Source organism: Notechis scutatus, chromosome 3, assembly GCF_049901735.1.
Source record: "Notechis scutatus isolate UNSWTSFEM ecotype Mainland chromosome 3, rNotScu1.2, whole genome shotgun sequence".
Classification (NCBI taxonomy): domain Eukaryota; kingdom Metazoa; phylum Chordata; class Lepidosauria; order Squamata; family Elapidae; genus Notechis; species Notechis scutatus.
The window spans coordinates 105481123-105500641 of NC_142011.1; the positions used below are offsets into that span (position 1 = coordinate 105481123).

Consider the following 19519-nt stretch of genomic DNA (forward strand, 5'->3'; position numbering starts at 1 on the left):
CAGGTATCTCCTGTTTCCACGTCCCAGATCTAGGCTCATACAGAAGTGAGCAACGCAACATTCCTCTATGAGGCTTCTAATAAACCAAAGGGCAAAGCATGAATAATTGCAGTCAGCGGATTGCAGACAGATTTGATTAATTCCTGATCTTGCAATCCTTGTTGCAAACAACCATTTGGTTATTCAGCTCTTGAATCATGTTTCTGCTCCTTGCTTGTGACTCCTGGCCTTTGGACTGGCTGACTGCCTAATTTGGCATCCTGGATCTTTTGGAACATCTGTAGACTATGCTGTTATATCTTTGATTGTATTTGACTCCCTTCAGGCAATCATTCTTTACTGGGTATTTGAATTTCATTCCTATCTGCTGTTATCTGCTGTTATCCACCTAAATAGCAGTAAATATTCCTGCTTCTACAGTACTTTGTTTTTGTCTATGTGTCAGCAACCTTAAAAAAGAACAGGAAGCTGACCAGAAGTTGCAAGTTCAAGGCAGTTTGCAAGCAGATAGCCAGGTAAGTGGCTGCTGCTGGATGGAAGGAGGTATATGAGTGGTAAGGGAGGCATGGTGGAAATATGGCTGGGCTTGGGATTGCTGCTGCTGGCTGGAAGAGGGTGCATTAATGCTAAGGGAGCCACAGCAAGGGTGGGGAAGGACTTGGGGTGGCTGCTGCTGCTGCATGAGAGAAGGATGTGCAAGTGGCAGGGATACAACATATAAGTGCTGAATGTCCCAAGGATGGTGTGTCAGAGTGTGTAGGTGGCTGGTGAGATGCAAGAAGAGAGAGGCTGGGAGATAGTGCACTGGTGAGACTTACCCAAGCAAGTTGTGACCTTATCTGCCAACTTCGCTATTGACATTGGGAAGCAGGCAGGGAAGGTCACAAATAAAGTTCATGCCACCACAAGGTGCTGCAACTTAACTTTGTTAAGAGCCAACTGGATCCCCTAAATCATGACCCCATGATCAGGAGGGTGCTGGGATGGCCAGACATTCAAGGACTAGTTGTAACCATCATTTGTTCAGTCCTATCATAACTTTGAATAATCACTAAGGAAGTGTAAATCATTAATTGTGGACCGCCTGTATTTTACAGCCCAATTTTCTTAAGATATGGGAATCCTACTTCCTCTGGATCAGAAACCACACATTACTTTGAAAGTCAAATCCAAAATTGGAAGCCTTGCTACAACATTGTAGATCAATGTTATTAATCCTATGTTACAAATTGGAATTAAGATTTAAGAAACAAAGTTGTATACTCATTAAAGAATGACCTGTTTCAGGAGTACTACTTAATTTATAATTTTAATAAAATTCAGTGTACTAGACATGTTCTGTGAAATAAATTGATTTCAGTAGTATTTAATAACAATAATGTGTTTAAAAATATGTTATAGTTAGAATTAAAATATGTACAAGTGGTTGTAAATTGAGACACCATGTGACTGGACTAACAACTGTTTTTATGATAATTGTAAAGAATAGATCTACTAGTTTAAAAATATTCAAAATATTCCAGTACTATATTCCAGGCAATAGTCCAAAATAATATTTTCAATCTCTTAAAAGCTGCGATTTAATTCAGCATATCACACAGCCAAATACAGGTTTCATTAAAAAAATAATTAACTCAACTTCCTAAATATTAAATACCATCTGTAATGGTAAGATTGATTACATTAGATATGTTTTATATGCATTTTAATGTATAGGTAGTTCTTTTACAACCATAACTGGATCCAGAATTTTGGTCGTAAGTTGTTGTGGTCGTAAATTGAGACACAATGTTACTGGACTCAATTTTATGACACTTTTTATTAAAATAAGTTACAGCAATGCTCGAAGCATTGTTAGAGACCCCACATACCCACTTCACGGTCTGTTTCTGTTGCTCCCCTCTGAGAGGAGGTTTACAAGCAGAGATGGGCTTCACATAACTTAACAATCAGTTTGCCTAGTGCAGAACCGAAAATGTGATTGCGTGCACAGATGCTTCACTTGGGCACACGGCTTCAAACACGGTGATTTCATGCGTGCGGCTTCCAGCACACCTTCTCGGGCAGCTGTGCTGAGGAGAGTGAGCAAGACGGGGAAATCAGCTGGGCTAAGTGGGTGGGGTGAGCGAGCCAGAGTGAGATATACAGGATGGGATAGTACCGGGGCAGGTGGGCGGACCCAGCCGGTGGTCAGAACTACCGGTACAGGTGAACTGGTCCGAACCGGTGGCAGCCCACTAGTTTACAAGTATTTTTAGCAGGACTACCAGATTCTGTAACAGCTTTGTTCCTTATGCCATCTATCTTGTAAATTCACAGGATTCTTTTTTTCACCATGTATATGTATATATTCAAACTAGACTGTGGTGTTTCTCTGTGTCATATATATGTATGTGTATGTAGGTGAATAGATGCATAATGGCTATCTTTTGAGAGCTGAATGCAATGAAATTTCATTTTAATATATGCTAATTAGTATACATTTAAGGTGACAATAAAGATTCTATTCTACTCTTCTCTAGTCTACTCTATTCTCGATTTTCTTTTCCATTCCATTCCATTCCATTCATCTCCACTCTATTCTTCTCCCTAATCACATCTACTCATCCCATCAGCAGGGATGAGCAGATGTGAGTTGTGGGTTCCCTCCATGAAGGAATATTATCTTACCTGGCAGGACCCAAGAGGAAAGTCTTTTCAGCCATGGCACCCACCCTTTGGAACATAATTTTCCTTGAGGTCAGGCTAGCCTCAACCTTTCTGGTCTTCCTAAAGGACCTGAAAACATACTTTTGCCTTCTGGCCTGGGAATTCAGTAATGTGAATATGGAGCCTGAAAAGTCATCTTGATTGTGTAATAATATGCTACTTAGGGAACATTCAGATAAGAGACAGCATAATCCACAGCTGAATGTGGGCAGAACAAGAAGCTCAGAAGAGACGTTTCCAAGTTCTCAAGTTATAAAAATGACAGTGGGAGATTTTTACTTTTAGAGCACCTATATAAATAAATACTCTCATTAATACTCTATGACCATTCTTCTGTCCTATATCTTTTCATGGCCAACAAATTCTGATTTCTTTTCCTAGCAATTCCCATTTAATTTGCTTTAGAAATAATGTTAAAATGTTACTTATTTAGGGATTTTGTGTGGATACCTTTCATTGTACAGTCATCTCTCTGGCAGTCGGCAGACTCCATGGCTTAGCAAATTTAAATCTTAAAAAAAGGCATAAATGAGGGAAATTCTTGGGATGGGTGGGTAGGTTAGTAGTAATCTTACTATTATTGCTAAGGGCATATCTTTCACTTGAGAATTACTGGTAAATGTCTCCTCCTAAGTAAGAAATTCAGAAGAGTTCATTCATTCCATATTTATATACACAATTTGATAATGTATTTCTGAATGCCATTTAAACTTATCTCTAATCTTTTTTACTATCCATTTTTGGAATCTATTGAACTTTTTCCTAGATCATGTTTAGAGTGAACTATCCATAGATTGAATCAAGCAATGTACCTACTTGAATGAAGCAACTGAGGCCAAGATGTGATTGAACGGTCTTTACACAATACTATAATAAATCTATAGATTGACTACTATATTATATGCAACTACCTAAAATACACAATAGTAATACAATACTTTTCTATCTTTATTTTCATGTTTGGCAAATTCATTTACTTGTTCATCAATAGTGTAAATATGTGCTCAGTATTGCAGAAAAAAATTGCTATTGGAATTAAGAATTGTGGCTTCAATGGAAATCCACACTTTTTCAAGTTCAAAATATTCTGAATTTGAAATACTGTGTACATCCCTAGTATGTTTTGCATTTTCCATATTTACTGAAATATTTTTAAGATGTACCTATATATTCCTTGACTTGCCCTGCTAAAGTCCAATTGCAGCAAAACATACTTCTCAAAGGTAGAGATCAATAAATTTCATTGATATTGGCTATTACTCCAATTAATTTGTGGCTATCCTTGTTGCCAGGAAGGAAGAACTAATCAAAAATTTAAGTCCATATGCCCAGAATTTTGCATAGACGACAAAAATGATATTTTTGTAGAGATGTTAGATAGAAACTGTGAAAACTCCCTCCCTCCCTCCCTCCCTCCCTCTCTCTCTCTGTGTCTGTATGTTGGAAAAAAATATGGACGCATATACTAAGCTGGACTCTTTTTTAAAATAAAAAAAAATGACTCCCAGGATAAGAGCAGTAATAATGATGTCAACACGAGGAATGAGGTGAATTGACCTCTTGTTTTTTCTTTTTCAAGTGCTGAAATTCAATAAAAATTCAAATATTATACCTACTGAATTCTTAGCATCCCCATTGTGATGTCAAATTCTTCAATAGAGAAAATATTTTCCACATAATTAAAGACTTTAAAATATATTAGATGTAAATTTATGATAGTTATGAAATCCAGACATTATTTGCAATCACAACTCAGAGCACTCTGTTTGAGAACGCAGATTCTGTAGAAAACGAAGAAAACTTCATCTGGTAAGGCTGCTTTAGCCCTCAAGCAGATAGCAAAGCCTGATCATCAGCAGCCACTGTAGGCTGGTCACGGGTCAAATGTCTGACTAAAGCAGCTTTGCAACACAAGCTTTATTATGTTACCTTAGATTGAAAAGATAATGAATTTTAAACTTAAGTCACAAGATACTTTCTTTAAACAGAAACAACAATGGTAAAACTGATGGTTGAACAATGGTTCACAGACTGCAGCCAGTATCAGTATTTTAACAGATTAACTAAAAACAATTAAAGTATTTATCTTACCTAAATAAGGAATACAAGGAGTCATCTTCAAGCTACCAATATAGTCTCTAAGTCTTTTATAATTGTCCTCTTTGCTCATTATGTATTCCAGTTTGTCAAAAGAAGCTTTGTCTTTTCGGCTCAGTAACTTTTGGGAAAATAAAGAACAGAAAACTATCACTGCAAAAGCTAACCTTTTATATTAAAGTATTTAATAGGTATTTTATATGACAAAATGCTGAAAAACCAACAACTGACCAACAAGAAAACATTTAAAACAGACATTTAATCTGTTAGAAGACAAGCAACAAGGCCAAATCACCCTTCATATTAAATTCCTAATATTCTGATGATTTTTAAAATAAGTTTAAAAAGTAGCCATAGATTTAAAATTTATCCCCCATGTTGTTTTTAAATGTTTATCCATTCTCTCTTAATAAGGTAGTCACAACAGAATGTGACAGTGCAAACTTCAAAGTCAAAAACCATAAACTGCCATTAGATAATGTGTCAAAGACCACAAAGCATCAAAGTTCAGGGCGGGGGGGGGGAATTACTGCCCTAGACACTGAATATATCAGAATCTAATGAAGTCTCCTAACTGAAGAAAAGGTGGAAGGAGGCCATATGAATTATCTAATAAAGTTATCTAACAATTATCTCTTCTTTTTATAGCCCTCTGCACTGCTTTTTATGTATTTCCAAAAAAGCTTCCAATCTTTCAAAACATGTTAAGGATAGCTTTGTTTTCCTCTAGATAGAAATAGCAACAGCACTTAGACTTATGTACCGCTTCATAATTCTTTACAGCACTCTCTAAGTGGTTTTGTGGAGTCAGTACAATCTGGCTCCTCATTTTACCAACCTCAGCCGAGTCAACCTTCAGCCGGTCAGGTCTGAACTGCTGGCAGTCAGCAGAGTTAGTCTGCAGTGCTGCATTCTAATCACTGCTATTGGCATCATCTAGTGCTAGAGGCCCCTTTGAAAGAATGGAGTATTTATTTGAGGCTGAAATCATGCCTCAGGAAAGCAGCAGGACCATTCACTAAGCACCACTACCTTTCAATCCCTTAGTTCCTGACCATCTCAGAAAACAATTATCACTTATAATTTCCCTATAGGATTTCTGGGGAAGAAATGGTGGCTTCAAGATGACTCTGGGAAGAATGGAGACGACGACCCTAGTTGTATGAAAAACCAGAATGTAGACTGGCTCTTCAATACCTCCTCTCTGGACAAGGAAAGGACTTAAGATCACATATAAGTGCTCAGACAGTTGCTCCTCCCAAGCAGTCTGTCTGCAAGCCAGCAGTCCCTTGCAAGTTTAGAGCTCAGGGAGACAAGGGAATAGCCATCTTGTTCAAACCACAGTTGGTGACTTTCAAAGAATCTTGAATTTACATACTTCTTTTTCTAATCACTTTTACAAACTGCTTGGTAACTCTGTTCAGATACTAGAAACCTTTGGATTAACAGGTTTTTCAATACCTGGTGAGTTTCTTCAGTCCTCAACAAAAAAGTTTTAAATACAAGCTTAAGGACTTTAAAAATTGTTATGTTTACTATAGGGTGATTAAACTTTTGACTTTAGAAAGCTACAAATGTATTATGGGTCCAGATTAATTTGAAATAAATTATATTTTTTTCCATGGAAAAATATTTATGTTCTGAATCCTAAAAAAAACGTAAAGTAATTTAAGAATTGGACACCACCGATAACTAAAAATTTCAATTAAAGGACAACAACTCAAACTGGACTTGGGATGAAGCAAAATATCCTAATATACTGAATGATATTTTTGAGCACTAAACCTAGAAGTTAACTTTAAGAGTGTTTGCCTCTATAGAATGACTGTATCTAAAAGATGGTACGGAAGAGGAATAAGTTTTACCTGACAAAATGGAGACTGATTTGAAATTAGATTTAAAAATAACAGGCTACAAGAATAATATGGAAAAAGATGCTACAGTGGATATACAAAAGAAAAGGGTTAAACAAATAGCAAATCAAGAAAGTGACCTGGATAATTTTCTTATATTGAACAAATAAAAGAGACTTGTTAAAGCTTTGAATAATTTTATAAGATAAATTGTTTCTTTATATCAAAGATGCCTGTAGAATCCATTAGCTAGGTCTGCTCCTTGTATAATTAATGTTTTGTTATTTATTAATAAAAAAGCAATTATTTAATGTAATTCACTCACCGCCCATGTTTTAGTCAACCTGAAGATGGGGGCACTTTGCAATCCAGAAACCACAGCCATAAGAGCATGTAAATTATTTAGTTCATAAAGTTTCTGAAGACAAGAACAGAAATGGAAACTCAATATCAGGTAATTATTTACTAATATTAAATCATAAACCTCTGAACAATTTTCTAAGAATGCAGCGCAATAAAGAATGGATACAACCAAATGATAACCAGCCAAAATAAAACTGCCAAAGAATTATAAAACTGAAGTGAATTATAAAGCTTCAGAACTATTCTGTTCAATACAATCTAGATTAGGTTGGATCAAAGCAGAAACTTTCAAATGCTTTCTCTCTTTGCCTGACCTTAGGTTGTATAAATAATATTCTTTTGAGGATTGAGAGAATCTGCTGATACATTTTTTGATAGAAGGGAGAAAGAAGTACAAAAGAAACATTGAGAATGGAACAGAAAGCAACTCTACCAATTATTCAACAATCACTTCCTCTCCCCTCATCCTTTTGCCACAACCCATTCTATCACAAGGATTCCCAAATCATTTAAGATTCTTGGATATGAGGAAGTCTAGATTCTGTTTATGCCCCTCTGCAGCTATCTAAATATGATTTTTGTGTATAACTTAGCTTGGCCTCGGGCAAAATGAACAACAACCACTTCTTTAACTAGGTTAAGAGATTAGCAGCATACTTTTATACTCCTTAAGTATAAAATTAAGGTTAATATTACTTAGTACAGAGAAACTGGGGGGGGGGGGGATTACCACAGAAATATAGTATAGAGCAGAAGCATGTGCTTGCCAGAGTCTATCTATTGACTTATTGATGGTTCACAGTTTAACATCTCCACCAAATTTATTATGTCTATTGATAAATATACATGATATCACTAGAATTAAAATTACATATTTCTATAGAACTCTAATAAAAATGTCTAAATCTGAAAAACTGTTGCAAATAGAAAATAATTTTAAAATTCCAGCAAATGAAACAATAAAACCAAGTAAAATAAATATTATTTTGGTGACTGATATGAGCAAACATTAATATTGTTCATGACTTCATCAACAAATACTTATTGTTTGTACTATGTGCTCAGGAGAAATATTCAACCAGTAAATCAAAACTTTTAATGCATTATTCAAAAGATAGAAGCCAGAAAATGTTATGCACTTTTTGGCATACATTTATTTACAAATGTAATTAATTTGTAGTTGATTCAACATATGTACTGCCAGTTTCAGAGGAAAAGTTTCAAACTCACTAGCAGTATCATAATCTACTTCTGCAACTTTCAAACAATAATGAAGAACCATTACCATAAGTTGTAATTTCTATAACTGATTAACAATAGTGGGGTTTTTTTCATATCATAAATAAATGGAACCAAAATTATAACAGGTTGTTGAAATGGAGTTTTAAAGTTCTTACCTTAGCAGTTTTGATATAGTGGCTTAGGACTTCAGCTCTTATTTTTAATGTCTGTGCATGAAGAATCTCTCTAACTACCCAAAAGCTTACCTGAAAACAAAAGGTCTACATTCAGATATATACAAAAGGGAAGTGGTGATAGTGCTAATAAAAATGTGAATACTGAAATAATCAATCAAAAAAATTCACATTATAAAATCACTTTGTCACGTTAAAAGATGCAAATTACTCCATTAGAGTGAATACTTCACTCTTATGAATTCAGTTAGCACAGATTCATTCCATTATTCAGATACATGGAGATGTTTACTCTTATTTTTGTTATGTAACCTCAATGAAGGGGCAGAGATGGGAGAGGAGAGTATACAGATACCCCTGCCTTTAACAGAAGTTAAGATTTTAACAACAAAAAGAAAGATCATACGGTTTTATTAATTGCACCATTCTATTATGATGTATACAGTTAGTCTCAAAACTTACATGGTTGAATCTTCTTGTAAAAGCAACTGCATTTGGTGCTGAACTATATTTTTCCTTTTTATTCCAACCACAGCTTGACAGTTCCTAGTTGAACAATGAAAGAAATAATTTCACGTCAGGGTTCAGATTGCAAAACAAAACATGATTTTTCTTTTTATTAATAGTTCTAATTGTATTTTCCCTTATATTACTGGTAAGGCTGATGTGCAAGATATGTTAATTCTGAACATGCTTTTTGTAAAAATACTGCGAATTCTAACATAATTTGAACAATGTCACGTCTTGAGCAATGTGTGATCTCTGAATGTTCAGAAGCATCTCATTTGCAATTTCTGTTGAATAGTATTCTAAAGTGACATAAGTATATAAATGAAAGTGTGAAACCTTGTACATCCCTTTTAATGTTTAAATTTGTCTAATTGTACACATTTCCACTAAAATTCTCAAGTTACCAAAACCAAAAATAAGTGCTATTCTCTAATGTATTCAGGCAAACTTTGTTAGTAAATATGCAATATTATTAGCTTGATTCCTTTATAATAAGCCACAAATTGCTGCTGTCTATATGAACCTTGTCTTCTCATTCTCATGACTTTCTGAATAAAAAAAGGAGTTTTCAGTAACATACTAATTGTGTAAAGATAGCTCCATTCAGACATTATGTAAACTGGAGTATTTACCTGTAGGGACTCCATCGCAGAATCATCCCTTATCAATGTCATTGAAATGATGTTGGCTTTCCTGCAGCATTCATGAATTTAACACAGATTATTGCACAGAATGGTCTGTACTCTAGCTCATGGGAAACATAATGAAAATGCTCTCAATGTTTGTGCTGAACACATGAATAACTTCAAAGGACTTCAAACACCATTGGAGCAACACTGAGGTGGGAGTTATCCAGTGTGCTTAGCCGATCAGTGCTCCAGATTTATAATGCCTGAATGGTTTAGAGTTTGTCTGGAATCCATAACTGGAAACACCCTTCAAACTAGGAAGGACAAGATAAAATAAGAAGAGAATGGAGGGGAAATCTTGAAGAACTGCAAGAAGAGAATAAGAACACTGAAAGAAGACAGAAGCTTGTTGAAGAACTGTTTATTTGCCAATACTTAAACATTGAAGTACCATTATAGGTAGTCTTTCACTTACAACCATTCATTTAGTGGTCATTTGAAGTAATGGCACTGAAAAAAAATGATTTTTGACCATTTTTCACACTTATGACCATTGCAACATCCCCGTCGTGATCAAAATTCAGGTGCTTGACAACTGATATAGCTTTATGATGGTTACAGTATCCCAGGGTCATGAGATCACCTTTTACAGCATACTGACAAAGTTATTAACCAATCCATCATCCTCCACTTAGAAACAAACAACCTACTCTCTAATAAACAATTTGGTTTTAGGAAAAAACTATCATGTAATCCGCAACTCTTCCACTGTGGTACACGACAAACTACTCCTAAAACTAAAATCTTACGGTATCTCTGGACACCTGCATAACTGGAAAGAAGCATTCCTGTCAAACAGACAACAAATGGTCAAAATTGGGAGCGTCCTATCAAATTCTGTACCTGTCAACAGTGATGTCCCCCAAGGCAGTGTTCTAGGACCAACTCTTTTCATACTCTACATAAATGACCTCTGTGATCATATCAAGAGCAACTGCGTTCTCTTCGCTGATGATGTAAAGCTATTCAACACCACAGACAATCCTGCTACCCTTCAAAAAGACCTTGACTATGTATCAGAATGGTCAAACAAATGCCAACTTCAAATCTCAACAAATAAATGCTCTGTCCTACATATTGGCAAAAAAAATCAGAAAATATAATAAAGGCTGAATAGTCAAGACCTTGTTGATTATCCAAACTCTGTCAAGGATCTTGGAGTACTCATCTCTAATGATCTGTGCTAGAGCCCACTGTAACTACATAGCCAAAAAGGTGTTAAGAGTTGTTAACCTAATCTTACGTAGCTTTTTCTCTGTTAAATATTACACTACTAACTACAGCATACAAAATATTTGCTAGACCAATACTCGAATACAGCTCATCAGTCTGGAACCCACATTATGTATCTGATACTAACACAGTTGAGAAAGTCCAGAAATATTTCACAAGAAGAGTTCTACACTCCTCTACTCGTTGCAGAATACCTTATGCCACCAGACTCAAAATTCTAGACCTAGAAAACCTAGAACTACGCTGCCTTCGGTCCGATCTAAGTATAGCATATGAAATCATACATTGCAATGTCCTACCTGTCAATGAATACTTCAGCTTCAACCATAACAACACAAGAGCACACAAGAGATACAAACTCAAGGTTAACCGCGCCAAACTTGATTGCAGGAAATACGACTTCAGCAACAGTGGTCAAAGTCTGGAATACTCTACCTGACTCTGTGGTTTTTTTCCCCAAACCCCCAAAACTTTAACCTTAGACTATCTACTATTGATCTCACCCCTTTCCTAAGAAGTCTGTAGGGGGCGTGCATAAGCGTACCAACGTGCCTACCGTCCCTGTCCTATTGTTTCTTTTATATATTTTTTATTTTTCTTATATATATCCATGTATTCATAACTATGTTTTTACTTATACCTATTATCTTGTAAGCAATTGACAAATAAAAAAAAATTAAAAAATTAATGGGGAAACCAGATTCACTTAACAACCATGTTACTAACTTAATAACTGCAGTGATTCACTGAACAACTGTGGTAAGAAAGGTTGTAAAATGGGGCAAAACTCACCTTAACAATTGTCTTGGTTAGCAATGGAAATTTTGGGCTCAATTGCGGTCACAAGTCGAAGATTACCTGTATTCTTTTAAATAGCCTATATTTTTATTATCTCCTGAAGGGCAGAGCATGTAACAAGACTTATCTTATGCGAGAAAGTTATCAGGTAAGATATATCCATGAATAGTTTGAATGTCAAATTAGAATTGTCCTGGTATAGCACCTAAAAGTTACAATTCCATTACATAAAACAATCTGCTTCTATTCTGGTAAAAAGCAATTGTGTACAGTACTAGATTTGAGAATCAAAAACTGGACCCCAAAATCAGCAGGAATTCAAAATACGGTAACGATTTTGTTTTAGCAAAATAGTTTTTTAAATATATATCTATGTCAAGAAATCTCAATATCCGATTTTATAATAACTTGAAGTATCTGTAAATCTGAAAAGAAGATTCTGTTCTTTCTGCTCTCAAATAATTGATAGTGAGTTTCTATAAGCAAGATTTTATATTAGATGTACAGAAAGGATAAATTCAGTTTTATAAATCAATTGAATAAACAAATATTCTAAATAAATAATTTTAATCATTTGCATTGTTTATCAATAGCTTTCAATGGGGAACTATGTTATTTCCTGATAGTTTAAATTAATTTTGGAAAATAAATCAATTCAATATTTTGAACTTCTTAAAAATCAGCGGAATTGCAGAAAACAAGCTACAAAGTTATGTTCATGCATATCAGATAATGGCATTACCAAATGGCATCATTTAAAACCCCAATACAAATACTTTGGAACAATAATCTTCACTTCAGCAGATCTCTGAATGAAGAAAAGAAACAGGGAAAAGAAGAATCAATTTGTGTTCTCGTTTCAACTGACCAATAGGAAAGAGCAAAAAGGGCATTCAATGGGATTCGTAGACAAGCTGGTCCTAATGCAAGCACTAATTCCTTCATCTCCATCAAAGGCAAAAAGGAAATAAGGTTGGTAGCACTTCGACTTCCCAATCCACTTTTCTAGAATATACTATATCAATTTGTCTGGTGTTTGTAAAAATTGTAAGCAGTTGATATAAACAGACAGCAATTTTCCAAACCACAATTGCTTGGTTGGTTTAAAAATACGAATGTTAATTGTGATTGCGAAAAGACAGCATGCCAGCTATTTTATAATCACTTTTTCCAGTAGCTAAAATCATTCTTATATGTTTTTATAATGGTTTAAGTGGAGGACATGGGAAAATGTCATGTTAGGTACCAAGAATATGAAGCTGAAAACTGTCTCTAATCACCTAATCCTCCAACTCCATAGAAAAAGAAACTACTTGGAGCTCCCTCCAATCCCCAATCTTCACCTGGGTTGCTACAGGAAACATATCAAAAACTTTAAGTAGCCAGAACAGGCCAGATAAACTCTGGGTGTCTTGAATCAGTATCATTAAGGTGGTATATATTTTCTTGCCATATGCAGAAAGCAAAATAAGTGATTGCTATGAAGAACATCCTTAGAAGTTGTAAGACACTTGGTAATTTAAACAGCTATGGATAAAATGCTACCTCGGTAAATAATTTCTCACCCTTGGTTTTTATATTAAGATACTCAGTGTTTCTCACCTTACATTAAAAATAAATAAATGTACCTCTTCTCAGTGTTAACTTTTCTAGTTTGACTTAGGTCTCCCAAAAGTATAAAAGATATACCCCATTTCTCCAACAATACGGCCTCCCCCAATAGGAAGTCCCAGCATGTTTTATAGGCATGAAATGAAATTAAGCCCCTCCCCACAAATTAAGGCCTATATTAAAACATGCGAAATGGGGGGGAATGGTGTGGGGGGCTTGCCGTTAGGAAGTACTTTTGTTGCACACCTGGATATGGTGCTGCCTGCATTGACCCCGATACGAAGTGCCCCACCAATGCCGAGGTCAACATCCAAGCAGTCGCCGCCCGCCACCCAAAGATGCAAGGGGGAGAATTAAGTCACCCCCGAAAAGACGGCCTAGCCATTTTTTCGGGTCTCAAAAAAAAAAAAAAAAAAGACCTGGCCTTATTATATGAGAAACACGGTACATGCTAGACTGCAAACTTTGTTGCAGATAAGTCCTAAAATAATTATGTTCTTTAGTTCACATCACGTTCTTTTATATGAAAAGATTCTGAAAAAAATTGGATTAAAATGTATTTTTGGATAAATATGAGATTTGCCTTCTTCATAAAATTCCCTTTCAGTCTAAAATCACTCTCTAAGATAGCCCTTAGGAAAATTAGCATAAAAGTCTTATCAGTGATCTTGCCTTCTTTTACATCACTAGAGAAATGGGATTAATAAAACATAGGAAAGAATGTGAATTCAGTAATAGATGTTTCAAGGAATGGATGTAGTAAAAGAAAATGGTTTGCAAAGATGACAAAAGTATGGAAAGGTGTTATTGATTTAAATTTAGTTTAGATTCTCTTTTTCTTTCTGTTGTGTGTAATTTCTTTTTCTATGTATTTTATTCTTTTGGAGTTCTGCATGCTTTTTATGCTGCAAGAGAACAGCATGATGTACGTGTATATATTTACATTATAAAGAATAGCAAATGTGGTTTATTTGAAAAATTATTTACTGTTACCCACATTTATTTGTGAACTTTTTTATATTGCCTGACTTCCAGCAACTTTGGGCAGTTCACAAAACAATAAAATAATACTATGATAAAAGCAAAGAACAAAAGATGGCACAAACTGGGCAGTTATTTCTGATAAAAGAACAACAATCTTCAGAATATTAATAACTAATGAAATTAGCTAAAACGTTTACATAACTGCCCATCATGTACCAATCTCTGGGTGACTCACAACCAAAAAAGAAAACATTTGTTTATAATAAACAATCAAACAAAAAATCAAAAGACCTGATGCCACAGCTAAACTTTCCTATGCAGCACAGAAGTTCATCTTACCAATCTCAGCCTATCTTATCCTAGGGGGAAAAGCCAGGTCTTAAGTGATTTCTAGGGACGTGGTGGCTCAGTGGTCAGCAGTTCGGCGGTTCAAATCCCTAGCACCCCGCAATGGAGTGAGCTCCTGTTACTTGTCTCCGCTTCTGCCAACCTAGCAGTTTGAAAGCATGTAAAAATGCAAGTAGAAAAACCCACTTTGGTGGGAAGGTAACAGCGTTCCATGCGCCTTCGGCATTTAGTCATGCCGGCCACATGACCATGGAGGCGTCTTCGGACAGTGCTGACTCTTCAGCTTTGTAACAGAGATGAGCACTGCCCTCTAGAGTTGGAAACAACTAGTACGTATGTGCGAGGAGAACCTTTACCTTTAGCTTAAGTGATTTCTGGAAGGTTAAAAGGTGGGGTTGGGGCTTAAAAGGTTAAAAACTCAAGAGGAAAAATGTTCCATAGGGCGGGGGCCACCACAAAAAAGGACTGCTTCCTAAGTCCCAACATTTAAAGTAAGAGATTAGGAGCATGCCCACTTTTTAACCTGTTGGATGGGCAGGCCTCCTTAGGAATAGGCAGCCCTGCATACAACCTGGTCCCTTGTCATATAGGGCTTTAAACGTTAATAGCGTGTGCTTGAAATGCACCCAGAAGGTAAAATTTCTGGCAAGGACATGGGATGCTAGATGTCACTAAAGGAGTGAGGTATGGCATTACAGCTGAAAGTGATAGTAGTTGGATTTTAACTGCTTTTTAAATATTAAGAACCTTGGAAACAGCAACTTTGATGGCTAAGTTTCCTTTTATACTTTAAGTATGATGTTGAGGATTTTGCAGCTTTGGGAATAAGAGGCAAAAAAGTGATTAGGCTAGATATAGATGTTATTTCTTATAACCTTTAGTGGACTTTTGCTAATCAGAAGTGAATGATGAAGTTTTAAGAATTTGTCTACAGATAAGCGATGGGATATGGGATAAATAGATTGTTGTATTTTAAAGAGAAAGCGATCAGTTATTCAAATTTATATTTATTGAGATGAAGGAGGTTATTGTTTTTATACATGTAGTCCTCAACTTACAACAGTTTACTTAGTGACCCGTTCAAAGTTACAATGGCATTGAAAAAAGTGACTTATGATGATTTTTCAGACTTATGACTGTTGCAGCATCCTCAGGGTTATGTGATTTACATTTGGATGCTTGACAACTGTTAGGTATAACATTGATACCAAATATGGTTTGGGTGAATAAATATATAAAACTTAGATATCATGGTTTAAGTGCTTATCACTTTAAGCACAATGCAGCAGGCAATTAGCCGATTAAGGGTGCGGTTAGAAGTTACAATATAAGGAAGCATTAGAAGCTGGAAAGCTTACTGTCTGGCTGGCTGTAACTGTGTGCTGCTGCGACTAACTGTGTGTTGCTGCGACTAACTGTGATTACTGACTGTGAGTGCCTGTGACTGAACTGTTATTGTTTGCTACTGTTTGCTGAATATCCAGCGTTTGTTTCTCTGGAGAGTGAAACCGGAGGAGGAGAAGATATCTTTATCGGCTGATAAAGATATTGCAAGGACTCTTAACTTGGACTATACTAGTGAGTCTTACTGGATGGAAATACTGTGAATGACTTAATGGACTGAATGACAATGCTTAAACTCTAACTGGATTAAAAACTATTTAAACTATAAACAGTGTTTGTATTCAGTGTGTGTATACTCTGGGGCCCTTCCGCTCTCGTTTGGCTGCCTGGTTTGACTACTGCTGCAATACTCTGCTAGGGGTTAATCCTCAAACCCTAACATTGGTTATGGGCCCAGCAGCATAGTCTAAATAACCAGGATATAGCAGAGAGAGTTGGTGTGAGTTGCACATTACTGTAAAAACAAACTGTTTTAATTAGTTTAAAATAGTCAAAATATCTGAAGAGCAATGGCACAAGTAAATTTGTCACAACTGTCCATGATATCCAGGCTGGATGGAACAAACTATGTTTCATGGTCAATGAAATGTAGTTTACTTCTACGCAGAGAAGGTTTGTGGGACATTATAGCAAACCCACCAGATGTGAGTAGCTGGGATCCTGCTAATGATGATGATAACGAAAAGTTACAAGACTTTAAACTGAAGAATGAGCAGGCTTTATGCATCATAGGACTGACTCTCTGTGATCAGCAGCTTGTCCATATTCGTGGAGAAGAAAATGCTGCAAACTGCTGGGAGAACCTCAGGAAGATTTATGTTCGGGACAGTGTAGGAGCACATATAAATCTTACACGGAAGCTTTTTCGAACGCATCTTCAGAGGAATGGAGATATGTTAGTTCATTTAAACTGTATGAAAAGCATTTTTCAAGATTTGCAAGAAAAAGAGCTTATATTTAATGAACTGCAACAAGTCTACATAATATTATCTTCATTAGATCAAAGCTATGATGACTATGTGACTTCGTTAGAGGTATTGCCAAAAGAAAGCCTCTCATTAACCGACATTACAGGCAGGCTACTAGAAGAAGCCAGAAGAAGGCGTGAGCGTGACGAGCTGAGAGAAGATAAGAAAGAAGAGAAATTATCTTCAAAGCTTGAAAGAAACCAGCAAAGCAAAGTAAAGCACCTGGAAGAAGAGAATTTATCTTCGACGGCATACACAATTAAAAAGTGTTTTAATTGTGGAGGCAGAGGACATTTGGCAAGATTCTGCAAAAAGAGAAAAAGCCAGAATGTAAAAAAGCCAAAGAAAGCATTTGAACTAGCCACGTTAAGCAACTCTGATGTGAAGAATAATTTATGGGTGGTTGACAGTGGCGCATCCCACTGCATCACAAGAGATAAGACAAAATTTATAAAAATGTCTACAAGCTCTCAACATATATCTCTTGCTAACGGCTGGAACCTGAAAGCGAAAGGTCAAGGTTTTGCACGTTGTCCGTACATAAACCAGGATATAAAAATGTTGTATGTACCGCAACTAAAGTTTAATTTGCTTTCAGTAAGGGTATTAGATAAATTAGGTTATGTAATTACTTTTAAGGATAATAATTGCATAATTGAAAAAGATAACAAAAGGGTAACTGCAGCTTTAAATGGAACATTATATGTCTTAGATAATAGTAAGAAAGGGAGGCTCAAACTGTATTTAATAATATAAAGCCTCATGAAGAATGTATCCATTTATTGCATAGGCGTTTGGGGCATGTAAATTTTAAAATGCTAAAACGCACAGTTGAGTTATCTGAAGGAATAAGGTTAAAACCTTGTGATAAATATTTGCGTTGTAATGTTTGCTGTGAAGATAAGAGCAAGGTATTGCCTGCAAATAGGCTAAATGGTTTCAAAACAAAAGAACCTTTAGAAGTAGTATTTGCAGACATAATAGGTCCAAAGAAACCCAGTATGGGGGTGCTAGATATATACTGAGCATTATGGATCATTATTCTAGATATGGGTTTTGCTATTTAATGAAAAGCAAAACTGAAACATATCAACATTTTTTCAATTGGCTTAGGTTTGCTGAAAGAAAGTCTAAGCGACAACTGATAACCCTGGTAACAGATAATGGCACGGAATTTATTAATAACAAATTCCAGAACAGACTTAAGGTAGCTGGAATAGAGCATAAGAAGTCTGCTCCATACAGGCCAGAACATAATGCTTTTATTGAAAGAAGAGGCCAAACACTACAGGCAATGGTTAGAACAATGTTAAATGATTCTGGGTTACCTGATTCTTTGTGGGGGAGGCTACAATGTGTGCTAATAACATATTGAACAACGTTGTTAATACAACAACAGGTGAAATTCCATTCACCAGGTGGCATGGCAGGAAACCTGATCTAAGTTACCTGCACACATTTGGTGCACCAGCATGGGTGCATATTCCTGCACAACTCAGAAAAAAAGGGCAACATAGAGCTAAAAGATTTTTCTTCGTTGGTTATCAGGCAAACCATAGGGCATATAGATTTTGGGAGAAAGGCACATCTAAAGTGTTATGTAGTGCTAGTGCCCAATTTCTAGAACATGAAGGATGGAAAAATTAGAACAGGATGCCAATAAAGATGTAATTATTGAATCCTATAGAAATCCCATTAGTTATCCCTGTAACTTTAAAAATAAAGTAAAGAGACAAATACAGGATGAAATAGTGCCCATGAAGGAAGAAACAGATTCAATAGCTGAACAGGATGAGGAAGATGAACAGGTAGTAGTTCAACAAAGTCCTCCTGTAAGCCCTGTAATTCCCAGAAGAACTACACGTGTATCTAGACCGCCTGATAGGTACCAGGCTAACACAGTGTGCCAGATTAATCAAGTTCCTAATTCTGTAGAAGAAATTAAAAAGTATCCTATTAAGGAAAAAGAAAAATGGTATGCAGCAATGAATAAGGAACTGAATTCATTAAGTGATATGAAGGTGTTTGAAAATGCCAAATTACCTGTAGGAAAGAAATCCATTGGCTGCAAATGGATATTTAAGGTAAAAACAGATAAAGATGGTAATTTAATCCATAAGGCAAGGTTAGTAGCCCAAGGTTTTAGGCAGAATGCTAATGACTATGATGAGGTGTTTGCACCTAGTCTTAAGGCAGCAACCTTGAGGGCAGCTTTAGTGTGGGCAGCTAGTAAAAACTATATAGTTAATCATTTAGATGTGGAAACTGCTTACTTGCACGCCCCATTAAAACATACTATTTATATGAAAAAACCTGTTGGTATTAAAAGTGAAAGTAAGGATAATAATGATTGTTGGTTGTTAAAGAAAAGCCTCTATGGTCTTAAACAATCAGGCTATGAATGGAACCAGTATATTGTAAAGGAACTAGACAATATAGGATTTAAAGCTGGTTTAGCCGATCCATGTCTGTTTAAGAGGGAGACAAATGGGAAAGTATCATTATTATTACTATTCACAGATGATATTGCATTGATA

The 19519-nt window shown here is 35.8% G+C and overlaps 1 protein-coding gene across 4 annotated transcripts in view; it reads right to left on the reverse strand.

Moving 5' to 3' along the window:
* The window catches only part of RALGPS2 (Ral GEF with PH domain and SH3 binding motif 2), a 94188-nt gene that overhangs the window by 44538 nt on the left and 30131 nt on the right, over positions 1 to 19519 (reverse strand). For all 4 annotated transcript variants that reach the window (XM_087960896.1, XM_087960900.1, XM_087960899.1 and 1 more), the window contains 4 exons: positions 8900 to 8983; positions 8420 to 8509; positions 6985 to 7077; positions 4801 to 4927 (listed from right to left, as the gene is read on the reverse strand). In XM_087960896.1, the coding sequence (XP_087817022.1) occupies positions 4801 to 4927; positions 6985 to 7077; positions 8420 to 8509; positions 8900 to 8983 (394 nt within the window). The remainder of the gene's footprint in view (positions 1 to 4800; positions 4928 to 6984; positions 7078 to 8419; positions 8510 to 8899; positions 8984 to 19519) is intronic.